At 62.0% G+C, this 26,618-nt stretch overlaps 1 protein-coding gene across 2 annotated transcripts; it reads right to left on the bottom strand.

Moving 5' to 3' along the window:
- Positions 1-1,708: 1,708 nt before the first annotated feature.
- Positions 1,709-25,222, bottom strand: CACNG3 (calcium voltage-gated channel auxiliary subunit gamma 3). Of its 2 annotated transcripts, XM_040079168.2 has the most exons (5): positions 24,857-25,119; positions 5,361-5,444; positions 3,860-4,000; positions 2,502-2,748; positions 1,709-2,378 (listed from the first exon to the last, which is right to left on the bottom strand). In XM_040079168.2, exons 1-5 carry the CDS (start codon positions 25,065-25,067, stop codon positions 2,237-2,239), a joined length of 825 nt encoding a protein of 274 aa, XP_039935102.1. In that variant the 5' UTR covers positions 25,068-25,119; the 3' UTR covers positions 1,709-2,236. The 2 variants fall into 2 exon arrangements, with proteins under 2 accessions (XP_039935102.1, XP_039935101.1); XM_040079167.2 differs by having other exon boundaries at positions 1,709-2,748; positions 24,857-25,222.
- Positions 25,223-26,618: the final 1,396 nt, after the last annotated feature.

Genomic DNA, 26,618 nt, shown 5'->3' with positions numbered 1-26,618 from the left:
ACTTCTCTGAGAAATATTGAAGCCTCCAGATTTAGCCTGGGTATCGATTTTCTCTTCCAGGGGAAAGACATCGGCACAAAGGGAAGATATTACACGTGGCAGTAAACACCTTCAATCACTGCCCGCTCTGCCTCCGTGAACACAAACAAACGGCCCCGGCTGTGCCCCCGGGGTGCTCAGACCCTGCCCGGGGCTGGCTCAGCGCCCCGCGCCCCTCTCAGGGCTGGAAAGGGATTCGGGCTGTGCCCTTAAGGCCCTGGTGTAGCTCTTGGTCAGCCACAATGGAAACAAATTGTTCCGGGAGTTCCAGATGATCCTTGTAGGTCTCATCCCACTGAACTATTCCACTCCACTCTACTCCGTGTTCAGCGCTGCCAGCCTTTTCACTGCTTCGTTTTTAAATATTGCCCTAAGATGGGTGTGCAACTCTCCTTTGACTGTTTTTAACACAGGCAATCAGCAACTAGGCAATTGAGAGGCCTAATTAGCATCTGAATCAGCCTTCTCGAACAACCCTCTTTGCAATAGCAGCAAATAGGGTGAGGGAGTTGAAATTCTCCCTGTGAGGGTGGGCAGGCCCTGGCACAGGGTGCCCAGAGCTGCTGTGGCTGCCCCTGGATCCCTGGCAGTGCCCAAGGCCAGGCTGGACAGGGTTTGGAGCAGCCTGGGGCGGTGGAAGCTGTCCCTGCCCGTGGAGTGATAGGAGCTTTAAGGTCCCTTCCAACCCGAAGCATTGTGTGACTCCGTGAAGGAGGTGCTGCAGCCCTGTGCTCCGGGACAGGCAGCTCTTGCTGAGGCTCTTTGTGGAGCTCCAGAGAGGATTCCACCCCAGCAGAGCTCCCGTGCCAGGTTCCCCAGTGCATTACTCCAGGAGGGATTAGGATGTGCCCCCTGAGCAGCCACGCTCTGACTTTGGGCAGCAGAGCCAGGGCGAGGCCGTCCAGCCTCACACACAGCACAGCAGAGGTTCCCCTTGTGCCGAGAGCAGGGTGGACAGAGCCCCCCGGCCCCAGGTCACCCCCGGGGACCCTGCGGGACTCTGCCACTTCTGTCAGAAGGTTGAATAAGATTTCAATCAAGTGACACATCGCCACAGACCCACTGCTTCAAAAGTGCCTCCACTTAGACGGGCTCAGCTCGCGTTTGAAGCCGAACCTGCCTGCTCACACGCTCCCTGGCAGTCCCAGGCTGACCTCCCTCCTCCCTGCGCCGTTCTCCAGTGCCCACTGCTGGGTCAGTGCCACCTATTCAGCCAAGGAACTTGCCAAACTGGATGATTTTATTGTTTTTCTCATGGATCTCCCAGCCATTAGGGAATCACACCCCATCCGCACGCGGCTGCGGCCGCTCCCGCAGCACCACGGTCACGCGTTGCCCCCTCGGCTGTGCCCAGACAGTCATCTCTGACTGCGTCTGTATCAACTGCAGGGAAGTAATTCATTTTCTTGCAACATTAGAGGTGAATTAAACGCTGGATACTTGCTACCAGTCACTGGAGTAATTCTGCTCCTGAGTCCTTTCATGGCCTGAATGGAAGGAAGGAAGGAAGGAAGGAAGGAAGGAAGGAAGGAAGGAAGGAAGGAAGGAAGGAAGGAAGGAAGGAAGGAAGGAAGGAAGGAAGGAAGGAAGGAAGGAAGGAAGGAAATAAGCCCTTTCGAGACCACAGAAAATTGCAAAAGGATGTTTCTTCCAACCCCACAGGACAAAATTGAATTCCAAGCTATTTAATGCATGCACGAAACGCCATAGAGGAGCCCAGCCCGAGCACTCCATCCAGCACGACGGGGAAAGGGGTTCGGAACACAAGCATCATCGCTCCGGCACTAACTCAGTGCTTCCAGCTCCAGACTTCCAGGCGATTCCACTTAAGTGTAACTACCGGGTTAAGGGTTCTCACGGACGGGGCTATCGCCAGCATTTCCATGGACACACAGCTATGGGAACACTGCGGTTATGATCACACGAACGATGGAGACCTCGGGAAGCCGCTGTCCCGGGGGTTGGAGCCCGCTCAGTCCGCAGGGCACCGGGGCCGGGGTCCCGGCGCGGCCCCGTCCCCTCCCCGCCGGGGGTCCCGCTCCCACCGCAGGCCCGGCCGGTGGCGTTTCAGGAGTGAAAAACCAGCCCCGCGGGCAGGGGCGCGGGGAGCCTCCGGGTTTGTCCTTAAAAACGGGGTTTCACAGGTTACACCGTCACGAGGGTGATGCCATGCAGCCCGCCCGCGGCCCAGCCCGCCTCAGACCGGCGTGGTTCGTCTGTTGGCCGGGTTGTTGTGCAAAGACTCCTTGAACTCTTTGGGGATGGAGTTATGGACCTGTAAAAAACCGTGGTCCCGCTCCGAGTTGAGCAGCGTCCCCATGGTGACCTTGGAGGGATCCCTGGAGAGGGTGAACATGGAGATGTCGGTGGAGGGGATGGTGCTGAACCCTTTGCTGATGGGCGACATGTCCCGGGAGCGGGGCTCGGTGGAGCGGGAGCTGGACCGCCGGCGGAAGCGGTACCTGTAGGGGGGGAGGCGGGTGAAGGCCGACTTCTTCAGCAGCTCCGAGTGGGACCTGGCGCGGATCTGGCGGTGCTTCTCGATGTACATGTGCACGGCGATCACCCCCACCATCTCGGCGATGATGAAGGACAGCGCCCCGAAGTAGAAGGACCAGCCGTAGGAGTAGCTCTTCTTGGAGTCGCTCTGCCCCGGGTCCCCCGCGTTGGCCGAGATGTAGACTATGATCCCGATGATGTTGCTGAGACCTGCGGGGGCGACGAGCGGGACGGGCGCTCACCTGAGCGGCAGGAGGGGACGGGGGGACGTGTCCCCACAGGCACCACCCCTCTGCCGGCACGCCCGGGCCAAATCCCCCTGCAGACCCCTGCCGATCTCCCAGGATACCTATATATTCCCTTACACATTCCCTTGTTCCTGTATATCCCCAGACATGGGAAGGGGAGGAGGAGTAACCAGCTCTGTCTGGAAGAGGGACATTTCAGCGGCTGGCTGTGCTGTGCTTGGCTTTGCTGAGCAGTGAATGCGGGAGCCCGGCTGGTGTCACGCAGCAGCAGAGCCAGCCTGAGGGGTACAGGGGGAGCCCCCAGCATGAACCCCGGCTCGCCATGGCCCTGGGAGCACAGGGAAGCTGGAATGGCTCTGTCTCCTTCCATTTCCAGTGGAGTCCTGAGGCTTTGCTTGGGACAGGGGCAGCCTGTGCCCCGCCAGCAGCCAGCGGGGCTGTGCTGCAGGCTGGGGAGAGGCTAGTGCATTCCCAGATTTACTTAATGAATCAATTATGTTCTCTCTGCTGTTTTCTCATCTGCATCAGCAGCTCCTGCCAGCCAAGGAGGGAGAGTCATTTGTCTTTTTGTGGGGAGAAGAAAAACACAAAATAGAGCGGTTCCTTGAGACAAAGACATTGTCACGCGATAATCAGGGGAAGCGTTGGGAGCAGCACAGAGAAATGAGTAATCCAGCAGGAGCAGCCTCTCCAGAGAGTGATTTCCATGCAGCACTGTGCCAGCCCCTCTGCCTGTCCTGCGGCTGGCACTGTGCCCACTGTCTGTCCAGGATGGAGGGCAGAGCCCCCAGTCCCTGTCCCAGGGGAATGGCTGCACACCGGAGCCCCTCCTGGGCTGTGCCCCACGCTGGCCCTGCTCCAGGCAGAGCAGGGGGGCACCTGAAGCCCTGTCTGGCACAGTGACCACGGCCAGAGACCCCTGACAGCTTTCCCCTCCTGTGAGGATTTTCCCACGGGGCTGGAACAGCTCTCAAACCCCAGAATCTCTGTGCTGACAGCCTGGAAGGACCCACACCCCACTTCGTGCTCCCCGTGTCCCCCCAGGCTGGAGGAGCCCCCGGGGCAGCTCCTACCTGCAGAGACGAAGAAGATGCCGGCGCTGAGGATGACGTTGTGTTTGCTCTTGTAGAACTCGCTGGCGGCCACGCACAGGCCCCCGAAGAACAGCAGCCCCACGCTGAGGATGGGGAAGATGCTGGACGCTCTCACCGCACCTGTGGGACAGGGAGAGGGGCGAGATCAGCCTCCAGCACCCCCTGCACCGACACCGGGGAAGGATCCGTGCAAGGATCTGTACATCCATCCTTGTGCTGCCAGGATGGACGGGGAGACCCAGCACTGGTCCCCACCATGCATCCTCTGCTTGTCATGGAGTCCTGGAATGGTTTGGGCTGGAAACGACCTTCAAACCATCCAGTCCCACCTCCTGCCATGGGCAGGGACACCTGCCACCATCCCAGCTTGATCCAAAACCCAAGGGGCACTGTCCCCTCAGTGAGAGCATGTGACAGAGGCTGGACACAAGTGACACCCCCGAGGTGCAGAGGCACACGTGTGTGCCACACTGCTGCGGGCTCAGCCCAAACACCGACAGAGGCGGCAGGGGCACGCAGCAGCCCCGGGGGCAGTGGCAGCCTGGGCTCCCTGAGCTGCTGGGCTGGAAGGAATCCTGGGAAAAGGGCCCCGTGCCCATGGCCTGGGGCTCAGCCCCAACCCCCTGGCTGATCCAGCTGCTGCTCATCCAGTTGTTGCTCTGGACTCTCAAATTTCCACATCTCTGCTCACCCAGCGGAGAGGAGAGCGAGTTTAATGAAATGGCTTTGCAGTTTTAGTAGATTAGTGCTGAAGCTCTCCCACCCCCTCTCACATTTAAAGTAAAAAGTCTATTTTAAAGCCCCCAGGAGTGGAATTTTAATGGAGCTTCTCTGTATTTCTCTGCTTTAATAACGGCCCTAATCGAGGGAAGAGAGCCCAAGCCAAGGCACAGAGTATTTTTGGTGCAGCAGGTAGGGATCTGCTGCATTCATTACTCTACTGTCATTTTGGAAGCTGATCCATGTGAGAAAGTGGATTGGGCTGGGCTTTAAGGTCCTTTCCAACCTGGGCCCTTCTGGGGTTCTGTGTGGAAGCCTGGGGTTCTGCCCCGAAGCTCTGCTGGCCCCTGGGACTGGGGGACCCACACTTCCCAGGAAATCTGCCCGTTCAGCGTCCCTCTGTCTCCCCGTGCCGGGGCAGAGCGCAGGGCCGACGCTCGCTGTGCTCCCCCAGCAAACCCAGCCCGGCTGGAGGACGGGGAACAGGGACAGCAGCACGGACAGGGCGTGGGGACGTGTCCTTGTGCTGCTGCACCTCGGACCTGCGGCGTCCCAGTCCCCCACGGGGGCACCAAGAGACCCCGGCTGTGCAGCAGCTGCTGGCACCGGCCGTGGGGACAGCGAGTGCCAGGCCAGTGCCACGAGCACCCCAGAGGGTCCCTGGTGCTGCCTGAGGGGCCGTGAGCCCTCTGCCTCCTGCTGGGTGACGCCAGGGGACAGCGAGGGGGGCCTGGGGATGAGCCAGGGCGAGCGGACTCACGGAGGAGATACTCGGCTGTGTCTTGCTCGTAGTCTGCATCCTCAGGGAAGTGGTCGATTTTCTTGCACACTCCTCGGAAGGTTCCTGGGGAGGCACAAGCCAGGAAAAGCTCAGAACCCTGCACTGGCCGGGATGTGCAGCAGCCCAGGGGCTAAATGGAGACACTGAGGCACAGAGCGGGACTGCTCTGGAGCAGCAAGGGGCAGGGAGAGGCGGCAGGAGCTGCAGCACCTCCCTAGAAGAAGGGCAGCCCCCTCAGCGTGCTGGCTCCAGAGCTCAGGCCGTGCTGGCTCTGTCCCCTCTGCCACGGACCGGGAAGGACATCCCACCAGGGACCAGGGCTCCAGACAGGACGAGGCAGCCCTCAGGTGTCCTGCACGGTGGCACGCTCCCAGGCTGCGCCGGGGGAGCCGAGCGGCACGACAGGCATCAATTAAAGCCTGAAGATGAAGCTCTGGAGGAGGCAAGCTGTCATCCCGAGGGAGACACGGCACCCCGGGGAGAATCGCCCGCTGCCGTTGCTTTGGGAACTGTGGGAGAAGGGGATGCTCTGGGCACGGTGAGGACACCGGCTCCGCAGCACAGCCCCCAGCCCCCTCCTCCTCCCAGCTCCGGGCTCCCACCCCCTTCTCCTGGCACCCAGAGCAGCAGGCTGCGCCCCACGCCCCCGGAGCTGCCCCTCGCGGGTCCCTTTGCCCTGCAGCCGCCGGGCACGGCCAGAGCGGGGCTGCACCGACGGAGCCCCGGGCACAGCAGCACGCCCGGTGCCCGGGGGAGGGGCGGGCACGGGGCAGCGCCGGCTGCACAGCCGCTGCTCCCACTCTGACATTTATTTTGTCTCCTTTACTCCCTCTGTTCACCAACGGATGCTCGTCGTCATGGCAATGCTGAGCCGCCTGACACACAACTTCAGCCTCCGAACACACACCACGACAAGGCTGCCATCCCAAAAAAACCCCTCTGACCTCCAGCTCGCTCCCCGGGGAGGGAATCCTGCCCCTGGGAGCTGCGGCTGGAAATAGCTGCGGGGGTGGATGAGGCAGGTCCCGGCCCCGTGGGACAGCAGATGCAGCTCCATGTGCTCCCCTCCCGGCTCTGCAGCCGGGCCTGGCTGAAGGACACCGGCGTGATGCCAGGGGACGTGCTCCGGCTGTGGAGGGCTGGGCAGGCCCTGGGCACGGCCCCAGCGCTGCTCGTGTGCCGCGGACAGGCCGGGCTGGGGCTGCTGCCTCCCCGGACACCGCGCTGCCGGCGGCCGGGCTCCTGTCCCGGCCCGGAGAATGCCCGGCTGCGGTTCCAGCGCATCCCAGCCGGCTCCGGAGCCCTCCCCGGCCGCTGGCCGTGCCTGTGCCCGGCTCGGTGCTGGCAGCAGAGCCGCAGCTTTGATTCACCCGCTGTGCCCAGCGCAGGCGGCGCTGCCGCCGCTCCCCGCTCGGCTGTCTCGCTGGTGGATCTCAGTAATTTCCTCTCCCAATTAGTCTCAATCCCAATCAGCCAAGTTGGCTTACGGCCGCGGTTCCCTGCCGGAGCCCAGCGCGCAGCAGCGGCTCTGAGAGCGCCGGGAGCCCCGAGCAGCGGCCCCGAGCCCCCCAGCACCGGGCAGGAACCGGAGCTGCCTGTCCCCTCCTTCGGCAGGAGGGGTCAGCGGGAGCAGCCCCAGCGGGAGCAGCCCCAGCCGTGCCACCCGTCGGTGCCATCGGGCAGTGCCACCTCCCCGGCCCCGCTCCGCAGCCGCCGCGCACCCCCGGCCGCGAGCGGAGCCGGTGCAGCCGCGTTGTGCCCCAGCCTCGCCCCGCTGCGGGTCAAACTCGGCATGTGACGGTCCCAGCTCAGGGCAGGGAACCCCCTCCAGCCGGGAAACCTTCCCCGGCCCCTTGTCCCTGTCGGCAGTGGCACCGCGGGCTGTCCCTGCCCGGCGGCCCCGGCTCCCGCAGCGAGCCCTGCCTTTGGGGGGTGACACGGATTTCATTTGGAAGCCATGAGCTCCTACTTCACCCTCTGGGGCCGCAGGTTGGTGCGGGCATCCCTCCCCACGCCGTCCCGTCCCCTCCCCTCTTCTCCCCTCCCCTCGGGCTGTTCGCATCCCGCTCATCCCCGTCATCCCTCGATCCCGCACATCCCCGTGACCCCTCGGTCCCGCACATCCCCGTGATCCCTCGATCCCGCTCATCCCCGTCATCCCTCGATCCCGCACATCCCCGTCATCCCTCGGTCCCGCACATCCCCGTGATCCCTCGGTCCCGCACATCCCCGTGATCCCTCGATCCCGCACATCCCTGTGATCCCTCGATCCCGCACATCCCCGTGATCCCTCGGTCCCGCAAATCCCGTCATCCCTCGATCCTGCACATCCCCGTGACCCCTCGATCCCGCACATCCCCGTGATCCCTCGGTCCCGCACATCCCCGTGATCCCTCGATCCCGCACATCCCTGTGATCCCTCGGTCCCGCACATCCCCGTGATCCCTCGGTCCCGCACATCCCCGTGACCCCTCGATCCCGCACATCCCTGTGATCCCTCGATCCCGCACATCCCCGTGATCCCTCGGTCCCGCACATCCCCGCGCCTCACGCTGGGTGCTGGGGGAGCCCCCGGATCCCCCGGAGCCCCAGCCCCGGGCACAGGGCAGGGTTTGTGCTTTCCCTGCTCTGCCGTACGCGCTGAGCTCCCGCGCCGCGTTTATCGGCACACGCAGAGGCAATTAATTGATTTGATCTCAGGTTGTTCTCCTCTCAGAGCCCTTTTCCCCAGGGAGAGCCGGGGGGACGGGGAGGGGGATGTGAGGGAAATACGGTTGCAGCGGTGGAAATAGAGCCAAGAATATCGATCCCAGCCCGACGAGCCAGGAGACTAAAGAGCTCCAGTTATGGTGTTAAAATCTCATTACTTTTCATCTGGTGGAACAGTTTTCCAGGGACCATTCTGGGTGCCACTGGTGTGTGCAAAGGAAGGCTCAGGCTGAGGAGGATGAGCTGAGACCACTCTTAAATGAGAAGGAAATTCCTCGCTCCCCTCTTAGTGGCTCAGCCAGGAGCCAAGGTCACATTCCAGCCCTCAGCTCTCTGCTCCTCGTGATAAATCCAAGTGCTTTATCTCCCAAGCTGTGGTTTCCAGTAATGGCCTTCCAAGAGACGCCGTGTTACTGAACCCATCTGAAGGAAGTGGAGGGTCATTATGGTCTAAGTTCTCCGAGAATTAATATTCCGGAGAACCAGGGGTCGGAGCTGAGCTGGGAAGTGCCGGGCTAGGAAGGAGCCTGCTGCACAATCCCAGAGATGCTCAGGCTCTGCGCTCCCTGAGTAACAAGAGCAAGATACCTAAATATCTCCGAGGAATTAAAACTTCAGGGCTCATCTTTTTTTACCTCCCACCCACCTCCCAGATGCTTGGAGAGATGGAGAGAAATTCATCCGTATTCCTTCCCTTCCCCAGCTCCAGGCTCTGCAAGGGATCCTGAGGCTCTTTGCACAAGGCCCCCAGTGTGAGATTGCAGAGCTCCGGGGTTTGGGTCTGTGTTAGGAGTGGCCGTGCACGGGGCTCACGGGTGGCACCGAGCAGCTCCCGTGGTCTCAGCCACCCCCCAGGGCCTTGTTTGCCTCCTGCAGCGCCACATTTTCAGCACAGCCCGAGTTCAAAGACACACAGCAGCCTAGAGACACACATCAGAGAAGGCTGGAGGGATCCAGGCTGCAGCCCTTGATCTCCAGTACGGAGCAGCCCCGCCGGAACCGCTGGAGCTGAGGACAAGGGGCGTTCTCCAGCAGGGCAGGGGAGCCTCGGGGAGCCAGGTGACCTGTCCTTGCCATCCCACCCTCCCTGTGACCCCTCGGACCGTTACTGCCACCACCACCTCACACGCATCTGCCGGCCCCAAGCGCACTGGGGAGCGGCCGAGAGAAGGCAAAACCCAGAGCCCGGCCCTGCACCGGCGTTGGGATGGGTGCTGGGCTCCTCAACACCTGGCCGTGGGAGGAATCCTCCTCCTCCCTGGGATAAGTTCTCCTGCAGCACATCCCCAGCGCCCCAGCAGCCCCACACCAGCTTCCCCGGCGGAACGGGTGGAATCTGGCTCCGTCTCCATTTCACACCCTCTCCCCCTCTCTGCGGTGGTGGCTTGTGGCTGAGCAGAGGCACCTACACAGATATGCCTGTTCTGAAGGACATTTTTTCCTGCTTTCATATAGATATATATATAAAAACCCCTCCAGTGGAAAAAACCCAAGTCGGATGAAAGGAACGCAGGAGCGAGGAGGCAGCAGCGGTGGCTGGGCTGCGGTGGCCGAGCGGAGGCCGGTGTGAGCACACACCTGAGCACAGCGGGCACGGGGACGGAGCCCCCGAGCCCCCGCGGCCGGCAGGGTGTGGGGAGCAGGAGATGCCCGCCACGGGCATCCCCACGGGGGACACGGCAAGCGCAGCTCGGCACTCGCAGCACGGGTGGGCCGGGAGCTCCTGCCAGCGCCAGCCCGCGAGGTGCCAGCGATCGGCGCGTGGCGCAGGGACTTCACTCCCTCAGCAGTGTTAAAAGAGAAAAAAAGAAAAAGGGGGAAAAAAAAAATTTCTGCATTTTGACAGTGACTCATCATCTCCCATTCTGGAATCTGTGGGGTTGGTGCAACCTACACAAGGCAGTTCAGAAAAGCAAAACAATTCTGAATAATAGAGGAGGGAAAAAAAAAAAAAAAAGTTTGCAGCTGATGGGTAATTTCCAGCCCTTTGCTCTGAGGGTTTTCTCATTTTTCCTCATTAGAAAAGTAATCAGGTGACGCTGGAGCTGCTTCCAGGGGCTCCCCCCACGCTCTCCTGAGCTTCCTTCCTCCCTGCATCCTCCCAGCCTTCCTCCCTCTGTCCTTCCACGTTGCTGGAGCTCTTGGCAGGAGGACACCGCGCTCCCGGGAAGGTGCAGGGGTCCTGGGGGGCCCTGCCCCGCCGTGCCCGCCGTGGCACTGGGCAGCAGCCCCAATGCCAGGAGCCCTCGGATCGTGCTGGGGAGGAGAGCACCCGTCAGCACGTCTTAGGAAATCATTTCATGTTTTATCTTTAACAGTGGATAAACATTGATTTTTATTTTAAAAGGTAATTGACATTCCTATGAGAGCGCAATGAGCGCTGGAGCAGCCGGAATCGGCGTAAATAAGCCATGTGCTAGAAATTAATGAGCTTCACTGATTGAGTTTATCTGTTTAAATTAATGCAATTCTGGCCATTATACATTAAAAAAAAAAAAAAAAAAAAAAAAAAAAAAAAAAAAAAAAAAACAACCACAAAACAAAACAAAAAAACCCAAAAAACCCAAACAAAAACCCACCACGATCTTTGGTTGGTTTGCCTGCTTGGAGACATTGATGGTCAGAGATGGGGCAGAGGGGGAGGCCTGGCCCCAGCTGAGCATCCCAGAGCCCGAGGCACCGGGTCCCCCTCCTGCAGCCGGGACAGGATCCCGCTGTCCCCGGTTAATGAACATTTTAGATTTACTTGGGTTAATGATGAGCCTCTGGGAAGGGTTTGCCTTCCAGCCTCCTCTTGGCTGATGGCAATAGCTCAGCTCTGGCAGATTCCTGGATCCCACACCTTTTCCTAGCAGGGTGTGGGGAGGGTGGGTCTGTCCTGCAGGGTGGGAGCTCTGTGCCCGCTTGGCAAAGGGATCCTGGGCTCCTCCTCCCCTTTCCACCGCTCCAAGAGCTGCCTAGAGCCGGCAGAAGCTCCCAGCCCAAGCCTGCTGTGGGTGCCTGGTCCTTAGGGTCTCTTCCAGCCCAAACCATTCCATGATTCCATGATCCCATTACCCAGCTGGATAATTAACAGACGGATCCAGACACACTGGTTTGTAGGAGTGAGTTTGACCCACGAGTTTCATGTCCAGAACGTTGGGGACAAAATCTGCCCAGCTGGGGCCAGGGGCAAAGCCGAGAGTGTAAAACCTGGGGTGCTCTGGCTAAACAAGCTGCCGGTGATTCAGACAGGCAGAATCTGTGGGTGTGGGTGCTCCGGTGTCTGCTCCCAGCCCGAGCTCGGCAGAGGCCGGATCATCCCCAGGCTGCTTAAGCACCTATTTATACTGAGGAGGAGAGAAGCTGCATTATGATGGGGAGCTGGAGGTTTCACTTCACCGGTATTAAAATGTCCTCTGAATTTCTAAAAACCTATAAATGACAATTTCATAGCTGTGAAGCGTGGCATCCAGCACAGGGGAGTGCTATTTTCGACTCCGTGTTGACAGCTGAAGGGGAATGGATCACAGAATTAAAAACTAGTTGCTGCTCAAGTCCAAGCAATCATGGCTTGATTATGCTTCTTATGGGCACACAGAGGCAAGTCCGAGGCACGGGCACAGACTCCTGGTGCTTTGAGAGGTCAGTTCACAGAGCAGAAAACAATTATAAGCCAAATCACTTAGGAGAATGGATTTAAGCATAAAAGCACAACTGTGTACAGAGAATGATTTAAGAGTGTTTTGCCCAAAAACTCATCACCATGACGGGAGTTTGCATTGGTTTGGAAACTGCCTGGCTAATAAGTAAACAGCTATAAAAAATAAAAACAAGCCCAACAGAGAGAAGAAAGGAGATATCCGTAACTCTGAATATAAATCAGCAACTTGGAATGGTAGAGTGCCGATAAAGGCTGGAACAAGCAGCAGAAAAGCACCAGAACGTCCTTCCCCGGTGCACGGGGATGAGCAGCAGCAGCAGAAAGGAGCAGTGCCACCGCCCGTCACCAGCAGCAGCCTGAGTCACAGGCCCCAGAAATGTTAAATAACATCACAGCCACGGCACTTCTCATGCAGCACATTCCCATCCCGGAGCCCGGGGAGGGCGGAGGGAGCTGCCTGAGCAGTTCCAGCCCTGTGGAATGCTGCCCCGGGAAGGGAGGAGAGGCTGAGGCGCTGCTCTGCCCACCCTGCCCGGAGCAGGGCCCCTGCATGCCCTCCGCTGCTCCAGGGGCCTGGGCTGGCACCTGGTGGCACAAGCAGGGACTCAGAACAAGGGGACACTGGCACCGAGGGACAAGGGCACTGCTGACACTTGCTTTGGTGCAGCCACCGGCACGCCGGGGCAGGGACGGTGACGGGCACAGACCCGGCGGGTGACGCCCAGCGTGGGCCAGAAGGGATCCTGGTGTGGTGATGTACAGGGAAAACAGCCTTACTCATGGATTCATCACACAATTCCAGAGTGGCCTGGGCCAGAAGGGACCTCAGAGCCCATCCAGTGCCAGCTGTGCCATGGCAGGGACACCTCCCGCTGTCCCAGGCTGCTCCAAGCCCCAATGTCCAACCTGGCCTTGGGCACTGCCAGGGATCCAGGGGCAGCCACAGCTGCTCTGGGCACCCTGTGCCAGGAACTGCCCACCCTTAATATTCCCTATTCCGAGGTGAAGCAGCTGCTTAAATTTGCCATCAACACCACGGTCGGTGTTTGAAGGAGACGCTGCTGAACCCATCCCACAAGGAGAGGGCCCGCTGGGCAGTGAGCCCTCCATGGCCCCAGCACAGCCTGGCCTCAGCCCAGGGCTGCAAAAAGCAAACCATCCTCCGAAGGAGCCCCACGGCGCAGAATATCCGGGCCAAAAAGGTGTAAATGGCCATGAAAAGCACCGTCAGGGCTGCAGCGAGACCAGCCAGTCGCCAAAAGGCAGTGTCGAATTTCCGAGCTCGCCGCACGAGGCATTAAAAAGGTCACTATTTCTGAAATAGGGATCTTTACAAATAAACACATTTGCCGAGGCCTCGGTGAGTCATGCCAGAGCGGAGCACAGAGCATTTCCACCCTAATGCTCCTGACAGGCCGGGAGCAGGGAGATCTTTTCATGTTTACAGTTCATCAATAGTTATTACAGCTGCACAGTCAATCTTTAAAGCACATTTAGCCTGGGAGGAGGCCCGGCAGGTTGTTTTCCCTGAAAAAAAAAAAGCGATATTAAATTTATTACATTCTTCCCCTTTTATAGCGAAGATTTGAAGGTAAGTATTTGAAGTTCAAATACACGGCTGCCACTCCAGCACCTGCCTCTTTTAAAATACATCTATACTTCTGTCGCACCTTCCTGGCACAAACATTTGAAGTTTTCAGCCGATGCGCTAAAAGGGCCCCGATCCATCACAGCCTATTTATTCCGGGGGACGCAGCGGGCACCGCGCGGGAGGGAGGCGCCGGCATCCCCGAGCCGCGCTCCCCGCTCTCCTCGCCGCCGGCACCGGGCTCCCCCGGCCGGGGGGCGGCTCCGGTCCGGCCCGGCCCGCGGTTCCGCCGGCACGGCCGGATTTAGCTCCTGCCCGCCGGGAGGCAGCGCCGCCCCCGCACCATCTGCGGCAGGGAAGCGGCCCCGGGGAGCGGCTCCAGCGCCCCAGATGGGGAAAGCCATTTTCAGGAGTAGCACCATAGTCTCACTCTTGGCTTTTTTTTTTTTTTTTTTTTTTTTTTTTTTTGGAGAACGAGAAGGAACTCTCCTGCAGACGGAGCATCAGGAGGGAACTTTGCTGGGGAAGGAGTGAGCGACGCCGACCTCGTCTTCCCCGTCCAAGGAATGGAAGCTGCCCTTCCGAGCTGCGCAGAGCCGTTCCCCAGGCGCATCCGCCTTGTCCTGAGCGTTTGGGGGCACCCTGGCAGCGCCGCACTGCTGCAGGCTCCCGGCCTGGGCAGGGGCAGCGGAGGGTGCCTCTCGTCCATCTCACAGCACTTTGGGGTTTGGCAGCCCCAAAAGCGCCCAGGACACGGCAGCAGCTGCGGCAAGCCCCGAAACACGGCGGTGCCCAGGCAGCCCGTGGCACTCCCCTGTCTGAGGCGGGGATGTCCCTGCCCATGCCGTGGCCCTACAGAGCTGCTCCACCGGGGCCAGGGTCGGGCGAGCTGCTCCCTGGTCCCTGAGGCACTCACACCATCACCTTGGCCACTGAACAGCCTCACCTTCCCCAGCTTCCCAAACCCGGCTCAGCGCACAAAATGCTCTGCTAGAGAAAAATCGGAGCTTTTAGGCAGCCCCAGGTCGGTCTGGCCCTGCCATTCCAAACACCAAACAACCCCAGCTCCCCACGGCTCTGCCCTTCCAGGAGCCAGCGAGAGCTCCGAGGGGGAAGCCCCCGAGATGAGTGGCAGCTGAGCCTCACCACTCACCCGACGCTTTCCACCTTCCTCTTCTGCAGTAAATCCCAGAGCGAGTCCTGCTGCTGCTGCAGCCAGGTGCTGCTGTGCCGTCAGTCCCAAGGACAGAGGGAGTTCCACTGGCCCCTGGCACTTACCTGGGGCTGTCCCTGTGCCTTTACTCCCCCATTTTCAGCTCTGGGTCACGCCCGGGGCCCGCGGCGGTGCCCTCAGCCCACAGCACACAGCCGGGCAGGGAGGGCGGTGATGCAGCAGCCCTGTGCTGGCTCTGTCCCAGCTGCAGCCCAGCAGCTCCGCCTGCTTCCCCTGAGGGCACCCACCGGCCCCCGGATGCTCCAGCGGCGCGGACACACGGCTGGGGCAGAGCGGACACACGGACACACGGACACACGGCCGGGGCAGAGCGGACACATGGACACACGGACACACGGCCGGGGCAGAGTGGACACACGGACACACGGACACACGGCCCTGGTAGTGCGGACACACGGACACGCGGACACACGGACACACGGACACACGGACACACGGCCGGGGCAGAGCGGACACACGGACACACGGACACACGGACACACGGACACACGGACACGGGCCCGGACACATGGACACACGGACACACGGCCGGGGCAGAGCGGACACACGGACACACGGACACACGGACACGGGCCCGGACACACGGACACACGGACACACGGCCGGGGCAGAGTGGACACACGGACACACGGCCGGGGCAGAGCGGACACATGGACACACGGACACACGGCCGGGGCAGAGCGGACACATGGACACATGGACACACGGCCGCGGCTGCACAGACACACAGACACACAGACACACAGACACACGGACACACAGACACACGGACACACGGCCGCGGCTGCTGCTCCTCCCCAGCTGAGAGGTCTCACAGCCCGCTGCAGCTTTTCCTGCTTCCCATGCACGGCGCGATTGCTCCGCTCCTTCTCCAGCCTCTCACGTTGGAGACGAGGCCAAAGACTGATGTACAGAGAGCACTTTCCTCTTCGGCTGGAGCGTGCTGAGCAGAGACAAGAGACTCTCCCAGCACGGGGAGAAGGAGCCGGGGGCTGTGAGAGGCTCCCAGAGCCCGGAGCAGCCGGGGGGCTCAGGCCGTGCCCATCCGGAGCCGGCCCGGCCGGGGGCACAGCCGCTGCGGGGCCGGGCGAGGCTGCTCGGGCAGATGGAGGAGCTGGCAGGGATGCCGAGCACCCGGCAGGAGCGACTGTCCCTGGACACACGGCCGGGCTGAGGCGGGGACAGCTGCAGCGAGGCCGCCGCCAGCCGGGGCAGCTGCAGCCCCTCGCAGTGCTCGTGTGATGCCGTCGGGGATGCTGAGCATCACCGGCCTGGCCTGAAGGGCTCCCGTTGTTAGGAGGGAGCCCAGGCTCTCCAGGCGCTGGAGGTGCCACCTCTGGCACCAGGGATGTCCAGGACACGAGCATCCTGATGACAGTGCCGGCAGCACAAGCCGAGGCTGATTTCGGTAAGTTAAATCAGGCACGCCTCAAAAGGACCATTGCTCGCTGGCAGTGTCTCTGGGGTGCTCCCCCGCCTTGTGATCCCAGGCACGAACTGAGATTAAAGGTGTAATGAGGGGACAATTACCAAAACACCGGTGAAATTGGAAATGTGACCATTTGAGAGGCATGAACACAAAGTCACCCTCAAACACCACCTCTTGTCCCTGCTCCTACTGCCCAAGTCCCACAGGATGTATCGCCCATGCCAACACCCCCAAGAGTGCCCAGCGTCCCCAGGCAGGCTGAGAGGTCACCTGTCCCCCCTTGTCCCTGTCCCCAGCAATTCTCCTCCTTCAACACAAACCTCTTGGCAGACAGCGAACACACGGAGCCCCAGGGAGGGTGACAGGGTGGCACCAGGGGCTGACCTGCTCCCAAACCTGCCCACTGCCCTCCCTGCCACCCCGGCACTTCCACAGGGCCGTACGGTCAAACCCCGCCACTCCCAAGGAGCTGGCACAGGAACAGCTCAGCCTCAGCCTCCCCCTGCTGCCCACGGCATGAGATTTGTCTTTACATCGTGGTGTCAGGAGATAAGAAGCCGGCAATATCTGAGGAAATCATCGCACCCTATCACCTGCTCAGCAGCCACCATCCCTCCTCCCGCCTCTCCCTGCCATGACTGGAAAACCCTGATGTGCTCAGCCGCTCACCGGTGAGTGAGGGATTCCTGCAGTGCCCGGGGGAGGAGAGAAGCCCAGGGGTCCTGACACATCCCAAAAAGGACCAAGAGCCTCCTGCAAGAAGATTCCCCACTCCTTCTCCTCTGGGCAAGCGATCACAGAACCTTAGAACCCCCGGACTGTTGGGAAGGGCCCCAAAGACACGGGGCAGTTCAAAGCACGCGGCACAGCCTGGCCTGCACTGTTCCCTCCGAAGACACTTCCACACCTGTTGCAGGTGGAGGGCTGGGGAATCACCGCGGTGTGGAAGCAGAACGCTGTGCAGCACCGCGGTGCCCCAGACTGCCCCGAGGCGGGACAGGGCCGTGTGTGATTCACAGGGGCTGGGTACCAGCCCCGGGTGCGGGATGCGGCCCCTGCCCCTCCCCACCGCAGAGCTGGCAGCGCGCACACGGAGAGACAGCCGCTGCCACCCCGGCACTGCCATTCTCTGTCACAGCGGGTGTCTTCTTAATCAGAGCCCTTATCTGGAGCTGCTGCGCTCCCCGAGCGAGCCGCGGCTCCTCACAGCCCGCCTGGGACTGCGCAGAGCGAGCGGCTCCCGGCTCCTCACCGCGAGGAAAGCTACCCCAAACCTCCGGAGCGGAGCCCATCGGCCAAAGCAAGCCCACCCGGGAACCCTCAGCAGGGAGGTGAAACCGAGCAGTAACCCAAAATGCATCCCCCAGCTTCCAGGGGTCTCCTTCCATGAGTCACTTGAAAGACTGAAGTGGGTTTGCAGGTGTTGGAGCCCAGCGGGAGCCCCTCTGCGAAGGGAGTGGGCAGCGGGCAGGGGGTGCAGGCAGCGGGCAGCGGGCAGGACCCCTCCCCACGCCCTCCCCACGCCCTCCCCATCTCCCCACGGGCCCTTTGCGGGGACTCAGGACACGGGTGGGCGCCTTTCCCCTCGGGTGCCTCCCGGCCCCAGCTGCCGCGGTACGGACAGAGCAGAGCCGGCTGCTGCTGCTGCCCGCGCCCCGAGAGCCGGCGGCACCGGTCAGCAGGCGGGGCGGGGGGGAGCCCCCCTGCCAAGTGGGGCCCCTCGGGCAGCCACTGAGCAACACCCCCCGCACTTCCGGATTCCTGCATTTATATAATTTTAAGAGCGGTTTTTGATTTTCCCGAAAAAGGAGGTTAAGAATCCATGGCGAGACCCGCGTGAACGGGGACCACGGGGACGAGACAAGCGCCGAGCGAGGTCAGTGCTGGGCTGCCGCACCTCAGCTCATCCCAAAGAGCAGAGCGTGACGGGTCCGCACACCTGGCGTGTCCCCTGGCACAGCCGGGGACATCGGGGGCATCGCCCGGCGGGCACGGGGCTGGGGGACTCCAGTGTGAGGCGAGCGCCGCCGAATCCACCCGGCTCCACGGCACAAGAGGCAAAACTCGTGCTGAGAGAAGGGATTTACCAGCGGCCACGCAGCTCCTGGCAGCGGAGCCGGGCATCGCTCCCTGGCTGCTCCCGCAAACGTCATCGCTGGCACCTCCCGGGCTGCCCCACCTCGCTGGGAACGAGGATCCAGCACCCTCCGTGGGGCATCCTCCCCAAAGCGCAGCCGACAGCTCGCAGCCTTCATCAGCCATCCCTAATTATTTACTGCCGGCATGGAGCCAGTGACCTTGCACGGGGAAAAAAAACCCACTCGAGCCTCATTCAAATTCAGCCTTCCACCTCTATTGCACGGGAGCAGCTCCGGAGATGACAGGCTCTGCACCACGCCTATGCAGCAGTAAAATGCCTCTTTCTGAGCTGTTCACAGCATACATTTTATTCATCACGTGCTGCTCGCAGGCAGTGAGGGAACGGGCTCTTTAACCCACCCCACAAGCCGGGATTTTTGCCCAGAAAACGCCGCAGCATCCCAGGAGGGCGAATTTTGCACCCTCTGCTCAAAGCAGAGCCGGTGGCGGCGAGCTGAGGCACAGCTCCTCCCCGGACGCTCTCCAAGCAGCCCTGGAGCTGGAGGCACGCCTGCTCAGAGCCACGGTGCCAGCTGGCAGGGGCACGGGACCCTCTGTGTCCAGAAGGATTCTTATGACTCGTGGCATTTGGCCGTGTGCCACGAGAACATGGGTCTGGAGCAGCCTGAGGGTCCAGCCAGCCTCATTTCCATCTCCGTTAGAGGACGGTAATTCACTTTTATCCAATACACCCTCCACCGAGGCGAGGCTCAGGGATTCCCTAAGCCCAAGGTCGCGCCTGGGTGCTGCACCTGAGCCCTCGCAGAGCCCCGTGCCCAGTTTGGTGCTGTGTGACAGCGGGGCCGAGCTGTCCCTGCTCCAGGCTGTCCTAATGGAAAGACTCGCTGGGTGTTAAACTGCAGCCCGGTAATCCCATCGGGGAGTCTCAAACAGGTGACTGTCCCTCTCCTGTCACATCCTCACCCTGGGGGCCTCCATCACATCACATCCTGTATCTCCAGCACACAGGAGAGCTCGACTCCCCCCAGCCCTTGGGTAACAAAGAGCAAACACGCAGTGTCCCAGTGTCCCCAAACCTGCCTGGCTGTCACCCTCCGTCCCCTCCAGCCCACGCTGACACTCCCCAGCTGTGCACCCGCAGCTGCCACCCGTCCCTGGGTGTCCTCACGGGCAGAGCCACGGCTGGGCATGGTGGGGAGCCGTGCTGGAGGTGCTGGGCCACTGGGCAGTGTGGTCAGCGTGGTCAGCGTGGTCAGTGTGGTCAGCATGGTCAGTGTGGTCAGCATGGTCAGTGTGGTCAGCGTGGTCAGTGTGGTCTGTGTGGTCAGTGTGGTCAGCATGGTCAGTGTGGTCAGCGTGGTCAGGGTGGTCAGTGTGGTCACTGTGGTCAGCGTGGTCAGTGTGGTCAGTGTGGTCAGTGTGGTCAGCATGGTCAGCGTGGTCAGCATGGTCAGGGTGGTCAGCGTGGTCAGTGTGGTCTGTGTGGTCAGTGTGGCCAGTGTGGTCAGCATGGTCAGGGTGGTCAGTGTGGTCACTGTGGTCAGCGTGGTCAGTGTGGTCAGCGTGGTCAGCGTGGTCACCATGGTCAGCTGGTCAGTGTGGTCAGCATGATCAGTGTGATCAGCATGGTCACCGTGGTCAGCGTGGTCAGCGTGGTCACCATGGTCAGCTGGTCAGTGTGGTCAGCGTGGTCCTGGAGGGTGGCCTGGCAGCCCCACCAGGGCAGCACTGGCACCGAGCCGGACCGGGCAGTGCCGAGAGGCGGCACGCTGGGGTGGTGATGAGAATCTATCACAGACACTGACCAGACAGAGGAACACGATGAGCAGCTCCTTAAATACCTGCCCGTAATGAGTAGCGAGAAAAAGTGCTCCATCATGGGTGATTGCAATCTCAGGGACATTTGCTTGGCGCTTTTAAAAATTAAAGATAATAACTTTCTAACAGAAACAATCTTGCTGTCACCTTGGGGAAATTCTCTGCTTGGCCTCACTCAGAGGGCTGAGAGGAGCTGGAGGCGGGGGAAGAGCTGGTGCCTGGCCAGGGCAGCTGCTTCCAGCCCGATTTAATGCCTTCAGTGCCACCCAGCTCAGCTCAGCAGAGCCAAAACCAGCCACGGGCAAAACCAACAGGGCAAAATGGAAACTCGGGAGCAAGGGCAGGGGCTTTCCTGCACCTCACACCCCTGCCAGGCCTACTAGAAAGGGGAGTGGGAAACTGAATTTAAAAATTAAAAATCAGGCGCTTTGGTATGGGAAGTAGCAGGCCACAAGCAAATGGCTGATGGGAGAAGCTGATGGGATCAATTAAAATAAATCTGCAACAGGAAGGTCAAGGCAAAACAAGGAGGAATTCTTTCATTGTGTGGGAAGGAGCTCTCCTGACGTGCAAACCACCGCTGGATCATGCTGGTGGAACTGTCAGTCACGGAGCACAAGTGACACGTGCTTACTTATTCATCAGATACTCCAGTTCTGTGCTTGGGGACAAACAGGCTCCTGTGTCCGGCAGGAGCTGGGGGGATGCTCAACAGCGGCTGCAAAGTGTGAACACGGAGTCGGGAGGGCGAGAGGACTTCCTCTCAGGAGCATCCACAGAACGGGCTGAGAAGGCTTCTGAAGACCTCAAATGGATTTCAACAAACCGTGGCGTTCTGTTGAATTTCTAGAAGGCGGGAGAAGCTGGTTTAATGCCAGCAGTGATGCGATGGGCAATGGCAGGAGCTGTGTCCCCAGCACCGCCCGTGGGTTAGCAGAGGTGGGAACGGAGGAGGAGGCAAATGTCAAACAGCCTCGTGGAAAATAGATTTATCAAACTTCATCATTTTTTTTTTTAGATATAGTTACAAACTCAGTTGATAAAGGAAGTCAGTAACATAATACATTTAAGAGTTCCACAGTGTATTTGATTTAGCTCTCCTGGAAAAGTTAAAGACCTGCATTATGCAGAATCAACAGCGGCGCTTTATTGACGGGGCTGGGAGCTCACAGAGACAGTCCCTTCATCCCGGGGATGTTCCTGCACAGGATCCCTGGTCACGAGGACAGCGCCGAGCTACGGCAACGTCTTCATTGAGCGTTTTGAATAAAACATGAAACAATTGGGAGTAAAACAGGGAAAGGGCAGAGAAAAGGCTGCTGGGAATATTGACGAGTGGGGGAGGTGGGTCGGGCAGGTTTGGGCTCATTCAGCCGTGGCCTTCTCTATACAGTCAACTCCAAGCATCAGGAGCGAGGAGCCAGGGGAGCAAGATCCCATCTGGGGGGAGGAGAAGCTGCTCAGTCCCACTGGGCTGGGGGTCCCACCTCTCTGGGGACTCCCCGCGAGGGGCTCAGCGACCTCAGGGTGCAACCAGGCTCCCAGCAGGCAGGACATGGGCAAACAGCCCACATGGCTACGGGAGAGACGGGTACCAGAGGTTATTTCTTGTGTTCAAGGGGAGTTTGAGGAGCTCAGGAGCTCTCCAGTGGAACCCCCAGCCCCATCACCCTCGGGTGCCGCCTGCAGCAGTGACCATCCTTCCACCACTGAGCCAGGCAGGTGTAGAAAGGACTGGGCAGGGTCCTTGGGGGCCGTGGGCTCAGCTGATGGTACCTGCAGAATTGTGTGTAAATCCCGACAGGATCATCCCAAAATCCAGCCCTGAAAGCTCCCCAGGCTCAGCAGGGAGGAACTGCTGAGCAAAGGCTGTTCTGGAGCTGCTCTGGGGACACTGGAGGTGCCGGGATGGGCCCTAGGGGGAAGGCTCAGCCGAAGGACAGCTCTGGGACGGATGTCCATGTGTCCTGCTGGACACCCCACATCCCACCCCAGAGGAGTGCAGGATGCTGAGCATCCTCTGTGAGGGAGGCAGGCAGAGCAACGCTTGGCCTCCTCCAGAAATGACAGAGCACTTTATTCGGTTGAGGGAAATGAAGGAGGAAAGGAAAAGTACCACATCGCCTTAAAATATGGTATTTTGAGCAGCCTTGGCCAAATCCTCCTGCTCCTTCTGCCTGCTTCACATCCGCATGATGCCATGGAGCCGGTCCCAATCTACACCACGCAGCGGGGAGGACACGGAGCCTCCCAGCATTTAATGATGCTGCATTTAATGATGCTGAATTTAATTAAGTTTGATGAAAACCAAAGTTCTGCTACTTTCTTGAAAACACCACTGGCCTAGGCAGCTATTTCTCAACTTCAGCTCTCCCCCCCCAGAAAGCGCCGTGCGCTCTGCTCCCCTCCCGACACGGCAGGTTCTGAAACAGCCACGGGGGACGCGCACACCAGCAGCTCACACCTGAGCCGCACACACCTGCCGAGCGCGCGTGTCTCGGAGGAGCAGCAATCGCCGTCCAGAGGCCGCCACTCGGAGCAGACGGCCGGGGCCGGCGGTCTCAAACACCCGACGGGCTCCGGCTGCCGCCTCCGGCGCTGGTTTGCGCTCCCCGCTGCGGGCGGCTCTCCGCGGGGCTGCGGCGGCTCCATTCAGGATTTGTCCGCTCTCCCGTGAGGCTCACGTGGTGCGCGGCTCCCCCGCAGGCGGCCGGGGACGCTCGGAGCCCGGAGCTCCGCGCTGAGCCCCGCCGCTCCGCCCGCGGCGATTCCCCGCTCCCCGCGCGCCTCCGGCCCCCGCTGGCCGCGGAAAGCTGGGGCCTGAGGCGGCTCCCGAGGGGCCGGGAGCTCCGCTCGGCGCCGAAAGCGCCCGGTGCGCCGCAGGAGAGCCGGCCCCTGCGGCAGAACGCGCTCGGAGTCGGGGGATGGAGCCCGTCCCCGCTCGCAGCCCGACGGAAACCAGCCAGGCCCTGAGCGGGGATGGCGCAGGACGTGCGGGATGTAACAGGTGCAGGGCTCTGCCCCCGGCGCTCCCCGGGCTGGGGGGCTCCTCAGCCCCCGCCCCGGCCGCTCCTTCCCCCGCACCGCCGGCGCCGCTCGGCCGGCGGAAGTTTTCCCTTCCCAGCGCCGCACGGGTTAACAGCCTGCGAGGCGCCTTCTCCTGCGGAATTCAGGAGGGTGACAGGCAGCCCCAGCGGCATCACAGCCCCGTGTGCTCCCCCCGGGCACAGGCGGGGACCCTCCCTGTCCCTGCCGGGGCGCTGCGGCCCCCGCGGCCCCACTGTCACTCCCACTGCCACCCCACAGCCCCATTGTCACCCCCACAGCCCCACTGCCATCCCCACAGCCCCGCTGCCATCCCCACAGCCCCGCTGTCACCCCCACAGCCCCGCTGTCACCCTCACCCCACGCAGGGGATGGCAGAGGCCAGGCCCCGCACGAGGCCCCAGCGGTGCCGCAGGTACGGACCGAGCCCCGCACGGCTCCCACCCCATTCCCACCCCATTCCCACTCCCCCTCCACTCCCACTCCACTCCCGCAGCTCGCAGAGCACCAGCGCGGGCTGGATGTGGAGCAGGGAATGCTGAGCCCACGCCCTGCGCTCCCAGCCCCGTGCCCAGGCTCAGGGCGCTGGGATCCAGCTCCGAGCCCTGCCATGGCACTGCCGAGCCCTTTCCCGAGGGAGCTGTGCCCGGGGCAGCGGGGCCTCTCTGCCTCCGTCCAAAGCAGTGATTGATCACAGGGAGGGAGACATAAAACATTGGCTGGAAAAAGAAAAAAAATACAGGTAGCAAACCGAAGAATTTTGGAAATTACTCATGCCTCCAGCAATCCCATCTTTCACATCCCTGGCTCCTGCCTCCTTGGCTCCCGCAGCCCGAGAGGGGAGACAGATTATCTCAAATTATTTATTATGGAATTAGAGCATGATCCAAACCCTCCCTGAATCAATAAGAAAGCTCTGACTGACTCCGCGGGGTTTAGGACCGAGCACCAGGAGCACACAGGGTATTTCTGCATCCCTGGCCGTGACTCACCGAGAACTTTCCAACGTGCAGGAGCGGCTCGGCGCCTGCCCCCGCCGCTGGAGGGGCCGCTCCGGGCCCGGGGCAGCCTGACACCCCCAGGGCCCCCCAGGACAGCGGGGCAGCTTCTCCTGAGCACACGGGACACCGCTGCCGCCACTCGGGGCGAAAGTTGGGGCCCAGGGCGATGCCATCGGCCATTTTTTGCTGCGCAGGTACCGGCACCTGGCCCCGTTAAAGCTCGCCTTTAACCGCAGCCCGTGGGCGCTCGGAAACACCTCAACCATCAGCTTTGGGACAAAACTGCCCCAAATCGTGGCCCGCGCTGCAGGAGGGCGGCAGCTGCCGGGGCCTCGCCGGCCAGGCGCTGCTGCGGGAGGGAAGCGGGAGAGAGCCCGGCCGCGGTGGGACCGCCCGGCCCTGGGGATGAGGGACGAGCTGCGGTGGGGCGCAGCAGCCCACCTCGCCCCGCTGCGCTGCCCGGAGGGAAGGGGCCGGAGCCGGGGCTCGGTGGGTTTCCCCCCGGTGACGGGGACGCGGAGCCTCGGAGAGGAGCAGCGGCCGCGGGCCTCTCGCTCACCCGTTCCCGATCAGAGGAGGGACCTGTGGCCCCTCAGCCCGGTGCTACCCGGGAGGACACAGCGCGTCCGCCGCCAGCGCCGGTCCCCGGCACGGGGGGAGCCCGGAGAGCCCCGGCCCCCGCTGGGAGCGGCCCCCGCAGGTTCCACCTCGGTGCCACCTGGGTGCCACCGCCGGCGCCCGGGGAGGGCTGCGGAAAGCGGCAGCGGGAGCGGCGGCGCCGCCGGGCCGGGGGACGCTCGCACGGCCGGGGGATGCGCCGCTCGCCGGGGGCCCGGATCTGGGGCGGGCGGAGGGGGTCCCGCGACGCAACCCTTCCCCCGAAGTTTTGGGGCCGCGGGGGTCGGTACCTTCCAGGCAGCACGTCCTCCAGAGCCCCGAGTGGGTCATCACCTCCTCGTTCTTGCGGCTCGTGTCGTTGTCGCTCACGGACTTAGTCCTGCACACGCCGCGCGAGTAGAGCCAGTAGTCGGTGCCCACGGCGATGGTCATCAGGCTGAAGGCTGCGAAGGCTCCCACCGTGGTGACGAGCATCTGGACGCCTCTGTCACACATCCTCATGCTGCTTCATCCTCCGGCGGCGGCTCGCAGGGGAAGGGCCGGCGCCGCCGCCCGCCGCCCGCCGCCCGCCGCCTCATGCCCCCGCGGCCGGCGGAGAGCCGGGGCCCCGCGGCGGCGCGGAGCGGGGCGGCCCGGCCCCGGGGAGCCCGGCAGGCATGGCCCGAGCGCGGCCCGCGGAGCGCAGCAGCCCGGCCCGGCGGAGCGGCTCCGCCGTGCGCTCCCGGCGCCTCTCCCGGCGCCTCCCCCGCTCCTCCCGGCCCAGGCGGCGGCGGGGGGCGGCGGGGGCGGGGGGCGGCGGGGGGCGGGACCCGCGGGGGGCTGCGCCGCCGGGACACCGCCCCCCGCCCGCTCCGGCCGGCGGGGACGGCCGCGGATGCCGGGGGGAACGGGGACCGGGACGGGAAACCCACCCCGGGGTGCCGGGACCGGGAGGGGACCGCGGCCGTGACTGGCTCGGGAACCCCACCCCAGGGTGTCGGGATCGGGAGTGCCCCGGGAGGTGGGAGAGGGACCCCCCGGGAATAGCCGGGCTGGACGGGGGGACCCCACCGCTGAGCGGGGACCGAGACCGCCCCCCGGGACTCTGGGACCGGACCGGGACTGTCCTGGGACACGGACCGCCTGGAAACCCCCTGGAAGTGCCGGGACCGTCACCCACCCGCACCAGCCCCCGGCACGGGGCCGCTCGCTTCCCCGATTCCCCCCAGCTCTGCTCTGTGCCCGAGCACCGGCACCGGGGGGCATCTGGGACGAGGGGCTGGGGGACACACACCCACAGCGCGGACCCCAGGGAGGGCACGGCACCTGCCCGCGCTGGCGCGGGGCTGTTCCTGCCCCGGTAACACCGGGGTTCATCCCCTGCCCGGCGTGGCTCAGATGAACATCCCTCGTACCCACAAGCCCCTCCTGCGCCGTTCCCAGCAGTTAACCCCCCTGCCCTCTCCCTCTCCGCTGTCTCCTCATCTCCCTGAAACATCTCTCAGCCGGTTGGATGAGCCCATGACTCACGCGACCTTTCCAACAAGCCCTAGAACACACTTACCTCTGGAATCCACGGTCCTGTGAGGGCCGCGGTGAGCCGGGAAAGCGAACGATTTACACGGCGGCGTGCGCTTCCCCAGCCCTCATCCGTATGCACTCACATGGAAATACTAGTTATTTACTCCAGAAACGCAAACAGAGAATTATGAAGGTACGGAGACATTAAGAATGCGAGAATCAAGTGGCTCCTCAACCTGAGATGGCCGCTTGTGCTGCCCCGCCGCGCTCCCTGCCCGGCTCCCCGCTGCCTGTGGATCACCCTGCTTCATTCCCTGCTTCATTCCCTGCTTCAGTCCCTGCTTCAGTCCCTGCTTCAGTCCCTGCTTCATTCCCTGCTTCAGTCCCTGCTTCAGTCCCTGCTTCAGTCCCTGCTTCATTCCCTGCTCCAGTCCCTGCTTCATTCCCTGCTTCATTCCCTGCTTCATTCCCTGCTTCATTCCCTGCTTCATTCCCTGCTCCAGTCCCTGCTTCATTCCCTGCTTCATTCCCTGCTTCATTCCCTGCTTCATT

The sequence above is a fragment of the Hirundo rustica genome, chromosome 15 (assembly GCF_015227805.2).
Source record: "Hirundo rustica isolate bHirRus1 chromosome 15, bHirRus1.pri.v3, whole genome shotgun sequence".
Lineage (NCBI taxonomy): Eukaryota > Metazoa > Chordata > Aves > Passeriformes > Hirundinidae > Hirundo > Hirundo rustica.
This window is presented reverse-complemented; position numbering and strand designations above follow the sequence as displayed.

Coding starts and splice junctions, on each gene's coding strand:
- CACNG3 (XM_040079167.2), bottom strand. CDS start 25,067: ATGAGGATGTGTGACAGAGGCGTCCAGATGCTCGTCACCACGGTGGGA. Junction 4,001..5,360: donor CACAGCCGAGTATCTCCTCC/GTGAGTCCGCTC, acceptor CCTGTCCCACAG/GTGCGGTGAGAGCGTCCAGC. Junction 2,749..3,859: donor CATCTTCTTCGTCTCTGCAG/GTAGGAGCTGCC, acceptor TCGCCCCCGCAG/GTCTCAGCAACATCATCGGG.